General features: G+C 43.1%; 2 protein-coding genes across 2 annotated transcripts; one reads left to right on the forward strand and one right to left on the reverse strand.

Moving 5' to 3' along the window:
* Window positions 1–1,409: 1,409 nt before the first annotated feature.
* LOC134662989 (uncharacterized) lies at window positions 1,410–1,835 on the forward strand. The gene has a single exon (XM_063519293.1). It carries the CDS (start codon window positions 1,410–1,412, stop codon window positions 1,833–1,835), a length of 426 nt encoding a protein of 141 aa, XP_063375363.1.
* Window positions 1,836–16,514: 14,679 nt separating this feature from the next.
* LOC134662990 (uncharacterized) lies at window positions 16,515–19,924 on the reverse strand. The gene is made up of 2 exons (XM_063519294.1): window positions 18,821–19,924; window positions 16,515–16,577 (listed from the first exon to the last, which is right to left on the reverse strand). The coding sequence occupies exons 1-2, from the start codon at window positions 19,922–19,924 to the stop codon at window positions 16,515–16,517; spliced, it is 1,167 nt and encodes a 388-aa protein (XP_063375364.1).
* Between the last annotated feature and the right edge of the window lie 355 nt (window positions 19,925–20,279).

A 20,279-nucleotide genomic window follows, 5' to 3' on the forward strand; every position in this document is an offset into this window, starting at 1 on the left:
TCGGAAACCGGCACCAGCAGGCCCACGGAAGCTGGTTGTGCCCGCCACGGCCGCGATCGTGATGGCCTTGAAGCCGGAGTCTGAGGCGACATACGCCTCAATTTTGTATAAGGTCACCAAATCGGTGAAGCTTGCTGATGTGGGTGTAGAGCACGTCAAGGTCCGCAAAACAGCTGCTGGGGCCAGGATACTTGAGGTGTCCGGGTCCGACAATGGTAGGGCGGCTGACGAACTCTGCCGAAAAATGACGGAGGTGATCGGAGAGGAAGCCCGAGTATACAGGCCCACCAAAATGGCGGACTTACGCATTTCGGGCCTAGATGAGGCAGCCACTCAGGAAGCGATCGCGGGAGCGATCGCTAAACTGGGAGAGTGCTCAATAAATGAGGTTAAGGTGGGATCGATTAGGGCCCAATATAATGGGACAACGTCGACTCTGGCACAGTGCCCTATAACGGCAGCCAAGAGGGTCACCGCAGCGGGTCGACTTCAAATAGGATGGTCCTCGGCTCTGGTAGTGGCGCTGGACCCAACACCGATGAGGTGCTTCAGGTGCATGGGCACGGGGCACACCAGAGCACTATGCCCGTCGCCAGTAGACAGGAGCGGGCTCTGCTTCCGGTGTAGCAGGCCGGACCACAAGAGGGTGGACTGCAAGGCGGAGACTGCCTTCTGCTCGGTATGTCATGCGGCCAAACGCCCAGCGGGACACATAATGGGTGGCTTTTCCTGTACGCCCCCACCAGCAAAAGGCAAAGAGGCTCTTCCGAAGACCCAAAGAGCCCCTCCAGTGAGTAACATCGACCAACGGGCCTGTGAGGGACAAAATATGGATATTTAGGCCCTACGTCTGGGGGGAGAATCAGAATGGTCATTGATTCTCCCCTCCCAAAGTGCGGGTTCCCTGGGGACGCCGGGAAAAGACGGGGGGCATCATGGAGGAATGAATGCGCGAGCCCATGATGCCCCCATACAACGTCTGAGAGGGGGACAACGGAGTGGGGTTTAGTGGGTATTCTCTTTCGCTCCTTCTCGCTAGGAGAGGGAATCGAAAGAGGGAGTCCCACATACCCTCCCCATTATGGCCTTGCCCCACGGCCGGGGAGGGATGCGTAAACGCATTCCCCACTCCGTCAACAAAAAAAAAAAAAAAAAAAAAGGTTAGGTTAGGTTAGGTTAGGTTAGGTTAGGTTAGGTTAGGTTAGGTTAGGTTAGGTTAGGTTAGGTTAGGTTAGGTTAGGTTAGGTTAGGTTAGGCCTCTATCTCGCGCGGTGCCGGATTTCTGGCCGGCACCGCGCGAGATAGAGGCCAAACGAGAGGAGCTCTCTCGCGAGGCAATCGAGCACTGGGTGGACCGGCTAGAGACACCAAGCGCGGGCGTGCGGACGATAACGGCGATTCGGCCAGTGATGTCCGAGTGGCTGGAGCGCCCGCACGGTGCACTCACTTTCCGGCTCGTGCAGATTCTCTCGGGGCATGGCTGCTTCGGGAGGTATCTGCACAAAATCGCCGGAAGAGAGCCTACCGAGGAGTGCCACGAGTGCGGCGCAGATGTGGACACGGCAGAACACACTCTGGAGGTGTGCCCTGCGTGGGGGCCGGAGCGCGAAGAACTCATAGCCATAGTGGGGCCGGACCTGTCGCTGCCGGCTGTGGTCAAGTCCATGGTCGACAGCGACCGATCCTGGCAGGCGGTGGCAAACTTCTGTGAGCTCACTATGACGCAGAAGGAAACGGCGGAACGGGCCAGAGAGGTCGACCCCATGGCCGACCAACGGCGCCGCAAGCGTGCTCGACGCAGACGGGTCGCACAAGACCGCCGTCTGCCTCCATAGGGGACCTTAGGATGACAGGCATGGGGACGCCTGTCATCCGACTCACTCGTCGTCCCTGAGTCGGTGGCCGCACCCGATTCGGCCCAGAGAGCACAAGGCCAACAGGGGCCTCCAAAGGCGGTGTCTGCGTCGCGGACTGGTGCTGGTGGTGCTGTGGAAGTCAAGCGCGAGCGTTCCTGCAGCCCACCGCTACAGCACAAAGGCGGCAGATGGAGGGGTCGTTTTAGTGGGTAGACTCGGGGTCTCATGGGCCCATGACGAGGAGTCCCACATAACCACCCGGGTTGGTTCCCGGGCCCGGGTGGCATGCGTAACGCATTTTTTCCCCTCCTAAAAAAAAAAAAAAAAAAAAAAAAAAAAAAAAAAAAAAAAAAAAAAAAAAAAAAAAAAAAAAAAAAAAAAAAAAAAAAAAAAAAAAAAAAAAAAAAAAAAAAGGTTAGGTTAGGTTAGGTTAGGTTAGGTTTTTTTTTTTTTTTTTTTTTTTTTTTTTTTTTTTTTTTTTTTTTTTTCTTATCCTCCAACATGATTGGAGCCAGTTTTTGCAATATCTATTTTAACTCGTTCATTCTAGTTCTCGCTAGCTTTCTTCTCGCACTTCCATTCTGCATACTTTATCTTTCTTTCATTCATCGTCTTTCGCTGCTTAAGGTCTGCTTGACCATTTACTTTACTTAGGCCTGGATGAGGCCATTTTCTCTTCGCTTTTCTATTACTACTCTAATACTATTCTTTCAGGAATTTGGGGATTGGGTACTTCTTTATTTACATATATTTAGGTTTTACAATCTCGGGTTGTTTACATTCTAGAGTTTTATGTTTTTAGTAATTGTTCCATAATATGTTACTGCTGTTTTGTCAGGGGTTTATGTGTTGGGGTAAATTCTTTATTTACATTTATTTTTATTTTCACAAATCGGCTTATTTTATATGTTTACATTCTTTATTTTTATTTTTACATTTTTCACTCTATGTTTGTTATATGATATGTATGCATATACTTCACTATATGTATTTATCATATCTTACTTATGCTACCTTATTTCTATTTGTTACCTTAACTATTATTTGTCTACAGTATTGTAAGAATAATTCTCGTTTTTTACTTTTAATTATGTTTGCCAGGTTATCTAAGCTGAGTTTTTCATCTAAAAGGTGTTCTGTGTCATATCGGAGTTTAGCAAAGATGGGACATTCAATAATTATATGCTGGATCGTTTCTTCAGCCTCCGGTTCACAGAGGCATGATGGGCTCTCCTTGCACCTGAATCGACTCAGGTATGAGGAGAACCCCCCATGCCCCGTGAGCAGCTGCGTAATTATTCCATCAAAGTGGAGTTTCCGCACGGTTTTGTGAGCTGTCGTCGCATCTGGAAAAAAGATTTTAGTTACTGAAGCCGTTTCTTCCGTTTTGTACCTTTTGTCCCATACGTTTATTGTCTCGGTACGGATAGCCCGCTTTATAAACGATATGGGGCATTTATCATACTCCGGCTTTTTCTTTCCTTTTAGGGCCGCGTCCTTAGCTAGCTCGTCGGCTCTCTCGTTTCCGCCCAACCCCGCATGTGCCTTTATCCAGAATAGGGATATCGTTTTATTCTGGAGTCTGCAACTTCTCAGGTTGCTCCTGGCCTCGACTGCGAGGGGGTGAGTGGAACCTGTATTAATTACAGTCTGTAGTGCCGCTCTTGAGTCGCTGTATATGCCAAAGGTGACCTCTTTGTGTTTGAGTGCGACTTCTGTTGCCCTACATATGGCCAGCAGTTCTGCCTGGTAAACGGTGCAGTAGGGTGATAGGGTAAGCTTAAGGGCCCTGGTTTCCGCTGTGTTGTTCCATATCGACAACGCTGCTCCCACTTTGCCCTCAATCTTACTACCATCTGTGAATATGCGCACGGCGTATTCGCTGTGTCGCAAGTACTGCTCCTCGTCGTCCAGGTTTTCGAACTGCAGCCCTGTTTGTTCTGCTGGGTGCGGGGCCAGTATTTTGGGTGCCATCTGTTCGGTCTCCCTATCGGCCAGCTGGTGACTGGGTGCTCCTCTCTTTGCTTCATACAGTGACGCGGCTTCCAGAACCCGGAGGTCTAGAGGGAGCGTCCCCGTGAGTATCAGTGTCGAGTTTAAAGATACCGTCCGATAGGCTTTGCACATTTTTTGTGCGTATCCCCTCTGTATTGCGTTCAATTTTTTGCGGACTTCAAGTTTTTCGGCTGCTGGTGCCCATGCCGCTGCAGCATAGAGAATCACGGGCTCCACTGCTGTGGTGTATATTGTGCGGATGACCGTTGGGCTTAAGCCCCAGTTTACGCGGGCTGCTCTTATCAACTGTTTGTAAATGTTTGCGGCTTTCTTACAGACGTTGGACACATGGGCATTAAATGTCAGTTTGTTGTCAATGGTCAACCCGAGTATCTTTATCTCCGAGGACATTTCAATGTCGACCCCTCCCATGCTTAGGCGTGGTGTATCATATTTCAGCTTTTTAGTTATTACCATCGCATTGGTTTTATGGGGAGCGAATCTAAGCTTATTTTCGACACCCCACTCCCGAACATGTTCAAGGGCGGCATTGGCTTGTCTCTCGATGTCCCGGGCTTCCCTGCCTTCAAACACTAGAACCACGTCATCCGCAAAGGCTTGACAGTAGTGCCCAAGACCCTCCATTTGCCTCAGAAGAGGGTCCAGCAGCAGGTTCCACAATATTGGCCCTCCTATGGATCCCTGTACGCATCCTTTCTCTGTTTTCCTCCTACACTTTGCCCCCGCATATCTAACCTCCACTTGTCTATCGCTTAGATAGCTGCTGACTACTCGCCTCAGGTTCACTGGACACTTTTCCTCCGCCAGTCTGGTCTTAATGGCTGGCCACCAGGCACTGTCAAAAGCGCCCTCAATGTCCAGCGATACCATGGTGACAATTTTCTTTTCTTTTATTTTTGATTTTATGTACTTGGTGAGGGCGACTAGTGCATCTTCCGTGCTTCTTTGGGGCATAAAACCAAACTGACGGGAACTGATCCTGGGTAGTATGTGGTGCTTGATGCGGTTCATCAGCATCTTCTCATATATCTTCCCCAGTACCGGTAATAGTCCTATTGGCCGGTAGGACTTTGGGGTTGTATAGGTCTCTTTTCCCGGCTTTCTGAGTATAACCACTGTTGCTTCCTTCCAGGTCTTTGGGAAGTAGTGGAGTGCTAGGCATTTGTTTAGCAAAGTCAGGAAGAATTCAGGAGCCGCACTTATGGCACTTGTGCAGATATCTGCTGTGAAACCATCGGACCCGGGTGCCTTCTTTGGGTTAAACGATTTCGATGCTGCATCTAGCTCTTCGTATATGAACGGTGGGTCATGTTCACCATGACCACCCTCATTTATTCTTTCTGCTAGGATTCTTGTACGCTCGTGGTGTCTGTTATCGCCCTCAGTTGCGTCCCCGGGGTAGAAAGTTTCCGTTAGGAATCTTGCAGATCCCTCTGCATCCAGTACTTTGCCTTCCTGCATTAACGGGAGATCCTCCTCTCTCTGTGCCGTTCTCCCTATCACCCTGTAAATCCCTTCCCACATTCCTTCTTTGTCCTGCTTACTGCAAAATTCCTTCCAACTTTGTTCCATCGCTTCTTTTACCGCTTTTTCATACGTTTCTTTTTCTTTCAGGTAAAGACTGACTACAGTTTGTCTTCGGTGTGGTGCTGCGTTCCTGATTCTTCTTCTTCGGGTGGTGACCTCTTTCTTCAGGGTCTCAAGTTTCTCAGACCACCACGGCAAGTTTAGTATTTCCTTCTTCTTTTTATTAGGTATTGTTGTTTTACATGTCTCCGTGATTACTTTATTGTACTTTTGTATTATTTGTTCTGTGTCATTTGTATTGTCCAGTTTGTCTATTTCCTCTATTGTGAGGTTATTTTCTGTCATAAATTGTAGCATTTTCTCATGAAACTGCTTCCAATTTGCTTTCCTGGTGTTGTACAGTCTTGTGGTCCTTTCTATTGCTATCCCTGTTGATTTCTTTAGTTTAATGCTAAAGATTATGCCGTTGTGGTCTGAGCACGTGAGCCCCTCGATGACCCGCCATCCTCCTACTAGTGTCAGAATGTCTTCGGAACATGCTGTCACATCGACATGGCTGCTGTATCTTACTACTCCGCGTATGGTGTCAAATGTAGGAATGTCTCCAGTGTTCAGAACCTGAAGTCCCATTTCCATGAGTCCCCCGCTCATTTGTTCTCCTCTATGGTCTTCTTGTTTGCTGCCCCACCAGATACTTTTGGCATTTGCGTCTCCTCCAATCACAAGTTTTCCCCTCGCTTTCGTTGATAGCTCTTTGAGTTTCTCTATATATGGCTCTATCGGTTGGTCGGGTTCAAAGTAGTACGATGCGAGGGTCACCGTCCAGGCTCTCGTTCGGATCTTAACTACCACGATATTATTGGTAGTTAATTCTGGGCACTGTATTACGCCGATGTCGTTGTCCAGTATTGCAATTGATGCTTTGACAGTCCCTTCTCCGTTGCTGGAGTTTTGGTATACTCTTACTCCTCGGTAGCTCTTCATCCTTTTTATATTGCCGACATATGGTTCTTGAATAAGTACGATTGCTGTCTTCCTTTTTTGAGCTTCCAAGAGTACCTCATCTGTAGCCTGCCTGCTTCGTTGGAGGTTCGCCTGTATAATTGAGTACTGGGTTGTGTTTGCCGGGACAACTTTAGCAATAGGCCACAGAGGCCCTTGCTATGGCATCCCATTTTCTCCTGATGGGGCATTCCCTACTGAAAGCATTGTGCATATTATTTGTAATTTTGGCTCTTTTGCAGTTTATGCATTCTGGTGCGTCGCCGAGTACTTTTTCCGGACAATTTGCTCCGAGGTGCGGTCCTCCGCAGTGGCTGCAGCTGTCTTCGGACTCGTTGCAGAACCTACGGCTGTGTCCATAGCCGAGGCATCTGGAGCATTGGACCAGAGGGGATTGGTCTTCCACTTGAACTATCTGAAGGTCCACTCGGAGCTTATTCTTCTCTATCGCCCTCTTCCATATTGCCGGTGACACGGTCAGCACCATGCTGCACGTATGTGGGTTTCGTGTTTTCTTTCTGAACTTTATTGCCATCCTATCTTCTTCGTTTTCTAAATCACAGAAGATCCATCTGTTTTGATTCCTGATGGCTCTCAGCACCTCTTCGTCGCTGTGTTTTGCTAGGACCCCCTTTAGTATAAGCAGCGGGTCCTTGTTTTTTACTTCTTCTACAACAAGGTTGTTTCCCATGGTCTCAATTCTTTCTTTCACTCTTCTCCTATCTTCCTGTGTCCCACATGCCATGATAATCTTTCTATCCTTTGCCTTTCTAACCTTCTCTATAGTTTATATGTTATTAATGTTGCAGAGTATTTCGTGTTCTATGCGTGATCTCTGATACCTCGGGCAGTGTTCCAGGAGATGTCTCATGGTTTGCGGAGTGACGTCGTCACATGGACACTCATTGGAGTCTATTATATGGAACCTTTTTAAATATGTTTTATTAAACCCATGACCAGTGAGCATTTGGGTCATTTCGAAGGTTAGTTCAAAATTTTGTCTAAATTTGTTTATATGTTCTAGGGTGGGTAGCCATAGTTTTAAGTGTGCTCCGGTTGTGCTGGTTTGATATGTTCTGTCTGTATTTTTGGCTGCATCTATTCGAAAGTTTCGTTTGTGGTACGACAGAGGGAATTTTGCATAATCTGGAATTTTGTGTTGGGAGGCAGCGGCTTTGGCAGTCATGTCTGCCTCCTCGTTACCGAGGAGGCCGGCATGTGCCTTAATCCAGCAGAACTGAATGATTCGTCCCTGCTCTCTGATGGCTACAATGCTCTTATGTGCACTATTTATTGTTGCGTTAGTACTGTTTCGGTTAGATAATTCATGCAACGCGGCCTTTGAGTCTGAAAAGATGGTAGCTTGTTCCAGTCCGAGTGCGTGACACATGCTGGATGCCTCCTCTATAGCCAAGCACTCGGCCTGGAACACAGTGCAGCTGTTGTGCAGCTTAAGTTTTTTACGTTTACACCTTCCGTCTGGGTAATGAATGATGACCGCGGCCCCCACCACTCCATCATGCTTGCTACCATCTGTGTATATTCTGTGCATATCAGTGGAGTAGTAGGGTTCGAGGTCATTTAGGTTATTAATGTCTTGTAATTCTATAATGGGACGCCGAGCAGGATGCAGCAACTCAGTTACCGGTGCACGTTTGTCATAAATAATATCATTAGGCAGGTAATTAGTTAATTGCGTACGTTTAACCGTTTCTGTAGACGCCACCTCTTTAACTTTTTCAGGTAAAGGTGTTAGTCCCGCTAACACAATTGATGGGAATGTAGGAAGAGTTCTAAAGCCGTGAAGTATCTTAATGGCAAACCCGCGTTGTAGTCTAAGAAGAGAATCGCAAACCTTTTTGTAATTGGTAGCTTGCCCCCAGATTTCGGCCGCATAGGTGACGATGGGCTCGATCACCTGCCTGTAGATAGTGTTTATGTTGGCAGCATGCACGCCCCAGGTAGGTTTCACAAATATACATAGCCTTTTATAAATGGCTTGTGCCTTTTTTATAGTGTATTCTGCGTGTTGTATGAAATTTAGGTGCTGGTCTATAATAACACCGAGGAGTTTAAACTGATTGTCGAAAGGAATGTGTGTATTATTCATAAATATTTTCGCTGCTTTTGCCTTAGGTGTGTACGTAATCATTTTAGTTTTCTCCGGTCCGAATTTTAATTTGTTGTTAATCCCCCAATTAAAAACAGTATCTAATAAGCTGTTGGCATTCTCTTCTAATTCCTGTATATTATTACCAGAGCAGATCAGTAAGATGTCGTCTGCATATGCCTGGATATGATTGTCGTTTGTCAGATTATGTTCCAATAGCGTGTCAACGATAGTGTTCCAGAAGATGGGTCCAAGAACTGAGCCTTGAACACATCCCCTGGTTTGCACTTTCGTGATAGAGGCGTCTGAGTAGTTGAGTATTATCCTTCGATCAGTTAGATAGCTTCGTATGATGTTAATTATATTATGGGGGCAATGTACATCTATCAGTCTTTTCAACAGTGCAGGCCACCAGGCGCTATCAAAGGCACCAGCAATGTCTAGTGAGATGGCAACAACTAACTTATTGGCGTTTTTAAAATGTTTGAGTTTGTTGACTGCACTATTGAGAGCGTCTGTAGTAGAGCGCTGCTGCTTAAATCCAAATTGTTTATCGCTACAAGCATTATTTGTCACCGTATAATATGTAAGACGTGATGCGATAAGTTTTTCTAAGATTTTGCCAAAAACGTTTATTAATCCAATAGGCCGGTACGCAGATATTTCTGTATAGCAAACTTTGTTGGGTTTCGGTATTGTTTTAATATATGCCGTTTTCCAGCAAGTGGGAAAGTAATTAAGTGAGAGGCATCTGTTGTATAATTTAGTTGTGATTTCTGGGTAGCTTTCTATGTAATGTTTACAAATATCAGCTGTGAGATTATCTGTGCCGGGTGCTTTTTTAGGGCTCATATACTTGACTATATCGGTTATTTCATGTATTGTGAATGGTTGTTCGTTATTTTCTATATCTGGTTGTATGTTATTATTATTATTGATTAAATTTCTTATTTGCAGGTGGTGTGGGCTGTCATCAACTACGGTATCGTCGGGGAAAAACTTCTCAGCGAGGGTTTCGGCGGTGTTCAGGATCGACGTAGTATAAGTACCGTTATCTCTTTTCAAAGTAGCAGGCGGCTGCGGTTGTGGCGCACTTTTTAATAGGCGATTTGTAACGGACCATACATCATCCTTGCCCTGGCGATTGCAGAAGTCCCTGAAGTGCTCCGATGATGTGGTCCGAATTTTATTAGCATACTCTCCTCTGGCTTCACTGAGTTCTTTTAGAATATGAGTGAGATCTTTATTACTGCGTTTAAGATCACTTAGTCTGTGATGTAAGAATATTACTTTTTTCTTCATAGCAGACAGCTCCTGGGTCCACCAAGGAGTCATCTGGTGAGGTGCTTTTAGTGTCAGAGTTGCGTCACAAGTCTTTTGGATTACGTTAGTCATAGTCTTTATGAAATCATCGAGTCCTGCTGTGTCCAGTTCGTCAATATTTGTTGTATGTAAGTTACTTCTTTCTATGTTATCTTTTAATTTGGTTTCGAAATTGTCCCAGTTTGTTCGATCGGTGTTGTATTTGTATGTAGATGTTGACTTTTTCTTGCCGTTTCTTGTTTGTTTTAATTGAATTAAAAATTCAATTCCGTGGTGGTCCGAGGAGGGTATGAGTTCGTTATTTACTTTCCAGCTAAGGATGTTGGTAGCTGTATAAGGGGTTGCCAAGGTGAGATCAACTATAGAGTACCGCGTTTGGTCATGCGTGATGGTCTCATATGTAGGCTCATTACCTAAGTTACAATTAATTAGGTCAAAGTGGACAGCTAAATCGTACACGGCTTTTCCTCGATCATTGTTTCTGGCTGATCCCCACGATGTATGCCATCCATTGAAATCCCCGCACACGATGTGCTCCCTGTTTGCATTTAGTTGGAGGAATTGCTCCAGGTGCATCATCGCGCTCGAGGGATCCTCCCCTGGCTCAACATAAATCGAGGAGACCAGCAGTTTTTTGTTATTATTATCGGCGTGTGTTAATTCAACGACTACAAAATTTGTGGTGGCATATTGAGTAAGTCCGACATAGCTGCCAAACTTTTTCCTTACTGCAATGCACGCTTTCGTTCTTACATTACTGTCAGAGTGTTGATAGATATCATATCCATCAATAATGCTAACTAGTGTTTTGTTGTTACCAACATAAGGTTCAGATACACAGACAACGTCGAACTTATTGTCTCTAATACATTGCAACATCTCTTGCATAGCGTTGTAACCTTTACCCAGATTACACTGCATAACTGATATGTGTTGGTTGCCTTTTGTGTTTCCTGCAGGGAGGCCCTTAGCAGTACCGAATTGACATTCTCGCTATCCGGTCCCACTTAATCCACTCCGGGCAATCTTGACTAAATGCAGGATGGCTATGATCGCTGTTGTTCCCGCGACAGTTGGTGCAGCATAATACTACCGAGGAAGTTTTAGTACAGCTGCGTGTGGCGTGTTCCTCTGCACAGCGCCCGCATTTGCTATTTGCTGTGCAGTTGGCTGCGCGATGACCGAAACCCATGCAGTTATAGCACTGCATGACTGGTGATTGGTCCACCACGGGGACCGATTGATAGCCTATTTTAACTTTCTGTTCAATCATCCGGTTATACAGCTGTGGACTAACCTCTACCACGGCATTTCTTAGTAGGTCATTACGCCCTTTAACACTGCGTATGTATCTTGCATGCCTGTCTTCGTCACAAATGCCGTCCATGATTCTGGGGTTTTGTTTTATCAATGCATCCACTATGCGTTCACATGCATTATCCTTGATTACGCCGATTAGTTTAACACAGGGGTTGCGTAGTTGCGGGACTCCAACTGTAACCCCTGTGGTTTTATCTTTAATGGCAGAGCTGAGTAAGACTCTGTCTTCCTCAGTCTCGCAATTTATAACAACTTTATTGGTCCTGGTGTGTCGCAGGCCCTTGATTCCTACGCCCAGTTCCACCAGGTCAACCTTCTCCTGAACCTCTTGCAATGCCTCCTTCCCTTCTTTGCGAGGGTCCAGTGACTCTAATATTACAGCGTAACTAGTGTTCACAGTGCCACTCTTCTTTCTTTCTCTGGTCGGAGACTTAGGTGTGGCATATGCCTTCTGTGTCACGACAACGGGGGTCGCAGCCGAGGTCGCAGCACTATTTTGCGCTTTGGCTAGCGCTCGGGTCTTCTTTTTTCTTGCATTTTTGCTGACGACCTCGACGAAATCCCCGCCGTCGGTTTCATTGTGTTCATCCTCTTCGTCTTCTTCAGTTGGTCGCGTCAGTGCCGCCACTACCAGGTCATTTAGCCCTTTCTGTTCATAAGTGAGCTTGTCTATTTCAGCACGGGCCGGAAGGTTTTGTATATAAGTTTTTATTTCCATCAGTTCGTGCTGTACGGCCTCTTTAATTATTTCAACCATTTCTGTTTTCTTTGGTAGGTCGTCCAATTTCTGGGAGATTCCATGCAGGGGGTCAGTGACACCAATCCTGTTTGTCCTACCGTATCCCTCCGCGTCTTCACCCCTTGGAAGTACGGCTTCAGACAGTCTGGACTGGGTTCTTGTTGTAGATGGGCTTTTGGCCTCTTCGATCACCTGCCGGATCTCCCTTATTTTGGCCGGTTGCATATCATACTTAGAGATATGCTTTATTTGATCTAGAGCCTTTAATATTTCCTGTGACGCTCTCGTGATAGCATTCTTATTTACCCTATTCACGCTCTTCTCCTCATTGACCGCTCTGTCAATGAGCTTGGCTAATTGGCCTACGACGGAGAACAACGTTTCAGTATCAATGACTTCTGAGGCATATGCGCCGAGCTCAACCTGGTCTTCAGGCTTGAGCTTTTTGGTGTATTTCCCCTTTGTTTTGCCAGTCAGTGCCTGTGCTGCTTTGTTGACCTGTGATTCCGGCAACGACTGTTGCGACTGCGGCGGCGGCAGCGGAAGAGTTTGCATCTGTGACTGCAGTCGCTGATAAAAGGCAGCCAAATTATTATTGTAAGTGTCAATGTCAGGTTGAACGGTTTGCGTCCCGGTCCTGTCCTTATTCGCATTAGATGCGGTTACGGATTCATGGCTGAGATGAAGTGACTCCATCTCGCCAGAGCTGTCAATGTTGAACGCCACCGCCGGCCTGCGAGCGCCAGCAGGTTCTTTGTCAGCTGTTACCTCTCCGGCGCCCGCAAGCGAGAAGGTCGCATTCAAGGTGTGGCTAATTATCTCGGGCGCGTTCATGTCAATAAGGCTCACTTCGCTAGTATTAACTGGAGCGGTGTCTCGCCCATCAACATGATGCAGGCTAGCCTCTGTCTGTTTCTGGGGGGCCCCCTGGGGCTCCGGCGACTCCGGAGTGCCCTGCTGCTGTTCTGGGTGAACTTCGTGCTGCTCTTGTTGCGCAGATCGTAAACGATTTTTCACTGGTGAGTGGAACATTATGTTATTTTTAACGTAAAGTTACGAAATTCAAAAATTTATATTTTCGTAACAAAGCAAGATATTGACAAGATATAAGAAGTATAAAATAAAACTATGCAAAGTCTACGTATATTGTGAATTTCAGATTTTTAGAGTGATTAATGCTATAGAAATAAAGGGATTAAAAAAATTTTAAATTTTAAGAGAAATGTTAATTTTTTGATGTCAACAAAGGGTTTTTAAGAAAAGTTTATACAAAGAAAATGTTGAAAACAAGAAGATCTATCAAATTAAATTAAAATAAGAGAAATCTACCGAGTAGAAATGAAGATAAATTAGTTTTAAAATGATTGCTACAATAATTCTTGCAGGCACCGCAAAAATTTGAGGAAATCTTAAAATTAGACTAAGAAGTTGTAAGAAAACTATTTAATATTATTATACCGAAATTTAGAAATGGCTAAGGCAGATTTTATTGTAAAGTAAAATTATTAAAATGTTAAAAAATGGCTGAGTTATTAATTTTTGAAAACTTGGAAAATTTCAGAATCACTAGAATTTGAATATCTCCGTAACCAAGAACAGTACAGAGACAAGAATGGTACCAAAAAATAGGCCTTATTGAGCTTTAAAATTGTGCAAAGTTTCAGAATTTTAGGATAAGATTCGTTGAACAAACTATTGAAAAATGTGAAAAAGTTAGGTCAAAAGACGACGGAAGTGAACTTCGAAGTTATTTTAAAAACTGTAAGAGATACAAGGTTGTGTTATATGATAAAAAGGATGGAAAAAATTTACTTTACTTGATAAAATATAAACTAGAAAAATCTATCGAGTGGATTCAGAAATATTAATGTAAATGTAGATTGCTCGTTGCTCACTGGCAGGCGCACTTTTTGAGTGAAGAAAGTTGGATATTTTTATGTGAAGTTGTATAGGAGTAGTATATTTTGAGAATAGAATTATTTAGAAATTACAAAAAGAGATTTTTAGAAAAAGAAAAAATGGTATAAAGTGAAAAAATGGCAGAATTACGAATTTTTGAAAAACTGAGAAATTTGAAAAGTATTAAAATTAGAATATCTACAGATCCAGGGGGGCTATGAAAGTAAGAAAGGTATCAAAAAATCGGGCTCAATTAGGGCTAAATATGTGCCAAAAAACATGAAGTTCGGGTAGTATTTGGTCGGTTAGGTTAGGTTAGGTTAGGTTAGGTTAGGTTAGGTTAGGTTAGGTTAGGTTAGGTTAGGTTAGGTTAGGTTAGGTTAGGTTAGGTTAGGTTAGGTTAGGTTTTTTTTTTTTTTTTTTTTTTTTTCGGTGAGGGAGGAAATACTCATGTATACCGTCAGCCCGGGCCGACAGTTATGTCCGACTCAGCTGGGAATGGAGCCCAGCCGCCTACGGACTAAAACCTCCCCCACTTGTGTATAGCGTGATATATAGTGATTTAGTGTGTGTTTAGTGTTGCTGGAGTGTTTGTGGTTTGGATTTATGGATATCTGTCAGACGCTAACGGTGTACATCTGGCCAGCTATCCTAAATAAGAATTTTGAGGGGGGTTAGTTCTGCCGCCCGACCGCCCGCCTCATTACAAAAGTCCATGAGTGCGGGCGGTCGCCCGACCACCGCCCCCCTGCAAGAGATTGGTGATAATATAAAGTAATTAATAATTATTTTACGTGTTCATGTGGTGAGTGAGTGACAGAGCAAATAATGGAATTTTAATATTAATTTTGATTTCACAACTTACAAGTTGCAATATACAATTAAGAGTCTAATCATATTCACAAAATTTTCAAAGTTAAACAAAGAAAATACTGTTTACTGTTTAGGTTTAACAAAGTATAAAATGCAAATTAGTTACAGAATAAGCAGAGTTACAATGTATAACAAATAAGTCGGTAGTTTATTATTGTCCATAATCGATGCGGCACTTGATTCTGTTGTGCATGGAGACCATTCTCGGGCAGTAATTTGATGTAGCGCTATGGGCACTATTGTATTTGTTTTCTTGCTGGTTTCCTTTATTTACCTTGTCACAATTGTGACATTTAACTTTATTGTTATTTTGGCGGTGTGGGCAGTCCTTGTATTCATGGTTAGGCATCGCACAGTGCGAACATATGGTGTCCGGTGATGTACAGTGTTTTCGAGTGTGTCCATATTCCAAACATTTATAACATTGGAGAACAGGGACGTACTCCTCCACATGCACTCTTTGATGATCAATATTTATCTTGTTGCACTTTAGTAAGACTTTAAAAGTGTCCGGGGTGGTCATCAAAACGGCATTATAAAGGTGAGTATTTTTGTAGTTCCCACGTTTAAAGTGAAATTTTAAATCTGTTTTGTTCTTAACTGTATCTTGAAGTGGTTGGTTTTGATTGATAATAATATCTGTGAGTTCGTTTACAGGGACATCTGCAGACACGCCCTTAAGTATGACCATTGGCCGAAGTGTCTTGGAGGTCTCCGCAGTAACTTCTGCGTTTGTGTCGTTTGTCTTGCTGAGGGCGATGTCTCGTTGTTGAACGTTGTTGAATTCAACTCTCACCTTGCCGTTAGAGATGAATTTCGTCGAGATGGGAGCAAAATCTGTGTCTCGGAAGGTTACCGATTTCCTCCAAACGTTCAATGTTTCCGCAGCACCAGAGTCGGCCTTCTTGGGAGTTATAATTATTGCCGGTTTATAAGTGGCTGTGATGGGAGTGTTCAATGTTTGTTTAGGCTTTGCTGCCAGCGACGAGTAGGAAGGCTTAGTTGTAGTGTTTTGGCTAGTAAGTTTTAAATCTTGTTTTAAACTGTTAATTTCTTTCTTGATAACCGAAGTTATTATGGCTTTGATGTCGCTTGTCTGATTAGTTACGCCGCTTACAGCAGACACGTGGTTGTCACTATTTCCAATTTGACTTTGTTCTAGAGGCGGAGTAAAATCGGTTTGTGTACCAAAATTACTTTGCTTGGTGGGGTTGAGCTTGGAGCACAATTTTATAATGTTGTCCGTGTAGTCTAAAGCTACAGACCTGATGTTCTTGCCCGCTGTGGTGATGTATCGTTTATTTTCCACAGTGACGCTTTTGTGCTGCCTATCTGTTTTCAGGTTTTCGTCAATCATGTCTACAGCCATCTCGAGCTCATCCTTGTATTCCTGTAACAGGTTCTTTATTTCCGTGAACAAGTCCGGGGGAGCCAGAATGGGTGGCGGCGACGCCTCTTCATGTGTTCTCTCAGTAGGTCGTCCTCCGCCCGTTTTTTCGAGCGTAGCATTGTTGGCTGGTGAAAAGTCTAAGTTGAGGAAATCACCTCCGAAGTCTCCAACACCATCATCATCGTCAGAGTCACTCATTTTGCCAAATTAAATGAATCTAACAAACTTTTAAAAATTTTAAATTTACAAGAAATTTTAGATTGAAATAAATCAAAAAGTAATTGGTTAACATATACTCAAAAGTAGCTTAAAACTATTTTTTAGTACGTATTCATATAATTATATCAAAATATATTAAAAAAGTTTACAGATAAAAAAGTGAATTTCAGAATGATAATTACGTCGATCACATGGTTTTTTAAGACTTGTTCTACTTAATATTACTTTCCACAAAAACTATTAGACCAAAAAATCTATAAGTTGGCACACTTGTTGTCCATTAGATAGCAGATCTAACGGCGTCTGAATTTATATGACGTCACTTATTTTTTCCGAGCAAATGGGGGTCAAACTTCAAAGTTTACAAAATTCAAATTATTTCTGGGTTATGCAATATACACAGGTTAGGAATTATAACTAACATATAGAAATAGGTAGAACAAACAGTATTATATACAAACAATTAGTGATAAGTTAGATTTTGAAAACGAAAAGCTAAATTTACTGTCTAAAAATTAAAATGTAATTTGTGCTAAAACTAAACTGTTAACAATATCAAAATTAGTGCGAAAACTATTTTTTAACACTAATACACAAGAATAGAACAAAAATTTTTAGAAAAAGTACATAGGAAAAAAGTCGATTTTCAAAAGACGTAATTATAGAAATCGGGCAATTTAAGGGACTTGTTTTACTTATTATTACTTAACACAAAAACTATCTTATCTAAAAATCTGAAACTTGGTACACTAATTGTCCATTAAACGACGAATCGAAAGGTGTATGAAAAACTATATGTCGTCACTGAAAATCTCGAGAAATTACAGGTGCAAAATTACTATTTTCGGAAATTTGACAATGACTTCAGGAAAAGTTGGATAAAATCTAAACTATGGTAGCTACTTATATTCTAACAATTGTTTTATAGTTCTTATGAACACAGGCATATAATGGCACTGCCAAAAAATGCCGCACGATATGGGAAGTGGGTTTTGCAATAACTGCGCAGTTACGGTTTTTCATGAATAACTCAATAGGTTTACATGGGAAAATTTTCAAAATTTCACAGATTATAGTACTAAACGAAACACACACGGCAATATATAGTTTATGGTATGTTATAGATCTTGTTTATCAATAAATCGCGTTTTAGTCTGATTTTATTCGGCACTTGAGATTTAGAGAGTGAATGTACTTACGTCGTATGTGTCCGATTAAAACTGTTATTACCACTAGTTAGCACAATCACTATAGAGTATTTTAAAACAAAAATATTAATCCTAGCACTAAAATTATGATCACTATAAGGGTTTTCCTTGGCCGCATCAAGTTGTCGGGCACTATTTCGCTCACCACACTTCACTAAGTAGTCCGATTTACGAAATTCTTTCACGAGAGGATAGATGGAGTCAGCGCGCACAATTTGATATATAACACAGTATGATTTGGTTTAAAAAACCCACAACTTTGATTTTTCGACCGCGGAGCGGCGTGGAAACGATGCGTACGCTCTGAGCGCTTGGCGCGCGACTGGTTAGGTTAGGTTAGGTTAGGTTAGGTTAGGTTAGGTTAGGTTAGGTTAGGTTAGGTTAGGTTAGGTTAGGTTAGGTTAGGTTAGGTTAGGTTAGGTTAGGTTAGGTTAGGTTAGGTTAGGTTAGGTTAGGTTAGGTTAGGTTAGGTTAGGTTAGGTTAGGTTTTTTTTTTTTTTTTTTTTTTTTTTTTTTTTTTTTTTTTTTTTTTTTTTTTTTTTTTTTTTTTTTTTTTTTTTTTTTTCTATGCTCCTCCAACATGATCGGAGACTTTGCTATGCGACTCTGTCATACTAGTTCTCGCTTTTTCTACTGCTCGTACTTCCATTCTTCATACTATTCTTTCTTTCATACATCTTCTTTTGCATCTGGTCTGGGTGGGATGCCCAGCTATGTTTTCTATCTTAGGGTTTTAAGATCGTGGGTTCTTTATTTCAATAAAAGACAAGGGGCCAACGTGCCTACAAGGGGTGGCTTCTGTTTAAATTTTTTACATTTCTTATATTTGTCTATATTTACATTTTGATTTCTTATATTATGCCTTAAGTCTACGTTCACAATACATGTTCTCAACTACGTTGTGCTACTATTTTTCTCTCTTATTCCTATATGTTTATTATATTATACTTATTATAATTTATAAACATATTTTACTTATACCAATTTATTTCTATTTATTACTATTTGGGCAATTTTTTCGCAGTATTTTAGGAACTTTGCTTTGTCTTGACTCTGCATAATTTCCTGAATATTGTTTAGCGTCATGTTTTGTCCAATACTCTGTTCCAGGTCAAATCGTTCTCTTGTGTGGGCTGGGCATTCAAGCAATATATGTGGGACAGTTTCTTTCGCTTCCGGATCACAGATGCATGATGGGCTCCCTTTACACTTAAAACGGTTTAAGTATTCCGAGAACCCACCATGCCCCGTCATTATTTGTGTCCTTACATACGATATACTTTGCTTTCTTACTGTCCTGTATGCCGCAACCGCGTTTGGGAAAAATACCTTTGTTACCGACGCTGTGTCACTGCTCGTGTACCTATTGTTCCATTCTTCCAGCGTATCCAATCGAATGCTCCGCTTGACAAAAGATACCGGGCACAGGTCATATTCTGGTTTTTGTTTGGAGTCTAAAGCGGCCTCTTTCGCTAATTGATCAGCTCTTTCATTGCCCTCCAATCCTGCATGTGCCTTTATCCAATGTATTGAGATAGATTTCCCTTGGATGCTACATGATCTGATGTTTTCTCTTGCCTCTACAGCTAGAGGATGAAGGCAGTTGCTGTTTTTTAGGGTTTGGAGGGCAGCCATAGAGTCGCTGTAGACTCCAAACGTTTTCGCCTTGTGTTTTTTGATTTCCCGTGTTGATATACACAGCGCCAATAGCTCCGCCTGGTAGACAGTGCTGTAGCTTGGTAGGGCGAGCTTGCGGACCTTGGTTTCGGCCGCCTCGTTCCAGATGGACAGTGCTGCGCCCACTTTGCCTCCGATTTTACTTCCATCTGTAAAGATGCGGACTTCGTGGTCACTGTGCGCATCTACTTGCTCTCGGTCTACCAGGCTTATAATTTCTACCTCGCTTCGCTCTGCAGGGTGCGGGGCTTCCGCAGCTGCCGACATGCGCTCAACCCGCCTATCTCTCAGTTCTGGCAGGGGTACTCCCCTCTTAGCTTCATATAGTGAAGCTGCCTCGCGGACTCGGAGGTCGAGAGGCAGTATCCCTGTCAGCAGCAGGACTGAGTTTAGCGACACTGTACGGTAGGCTTTGCACATTTTTTGCACAATCCCCCGCTGAACAGTTGCTAGCTGTTTTATTGTTCCCAGTTTCTTTGCTGCTGGTGCCCACACGCTTGCGGCATAGAGGACGATGGGTTCCACCGTCGCCACATATATTGTACGTATTATTTCTGGGTTCAGGCCCCAGCTCGCCTTAGCCGCTCTTGCCAATCTCTTATGCACTCCAATCGCCTTTCTGCAGACATTCGCCACGTGTGAGTTAAACGTTAATTTATCGTCGATGGTTACTCCCAATATCTTTATTTCTCTTGACATCTCTATGCTCACTGCGCCCATGCTCAGTCGTGGTGTGTCGTATTTTAGTCTTTTGGTAACTACCATTGCAACAGTTTTGTGTGGTTAGGTTAGGTTAGGTTAGGTTAGGTTAGGTTAGGTTAGGTTAGGTTAGGTTAGGTTAGGTTAGGTTAGGTTAGGTTAGGTTAGGTTAGGTTAGGTTAGGTTAGGTTAGGTTAGGTTAGGTTAGGTTAGGTTAGGTTAGGTTAGGTTAGGTTAGGTTAGGTTAGGTTAGGTTAGGTTAGGTTAGGTTAGGTTAGGTTAGGTTAGGTTAGGTTAGGTTAGGTTAGGTTAGGTTAGGTTAGGTTAGGTTAGGTTAGGTTAGGTTAGGTTAGGTTAGGTTAGGTTAGGTTAGGTTAGGTTGAGGTAAATTTGAGAGGTAGAATTGAGGGAATTTTGCGAA

This window comes from Cydia amplana, chromosome 3, assembly GCF_948474715.1.
Source record: "Cydia amplana chromosome 3, ilCydAmpl1.1, whole genome shotgun sequence".
NCBI lineage: Eukaryota > Metazoa > Arthropoda > Insecta > Lepidoptera > Tortricidae > Cydia > Cydia amplana.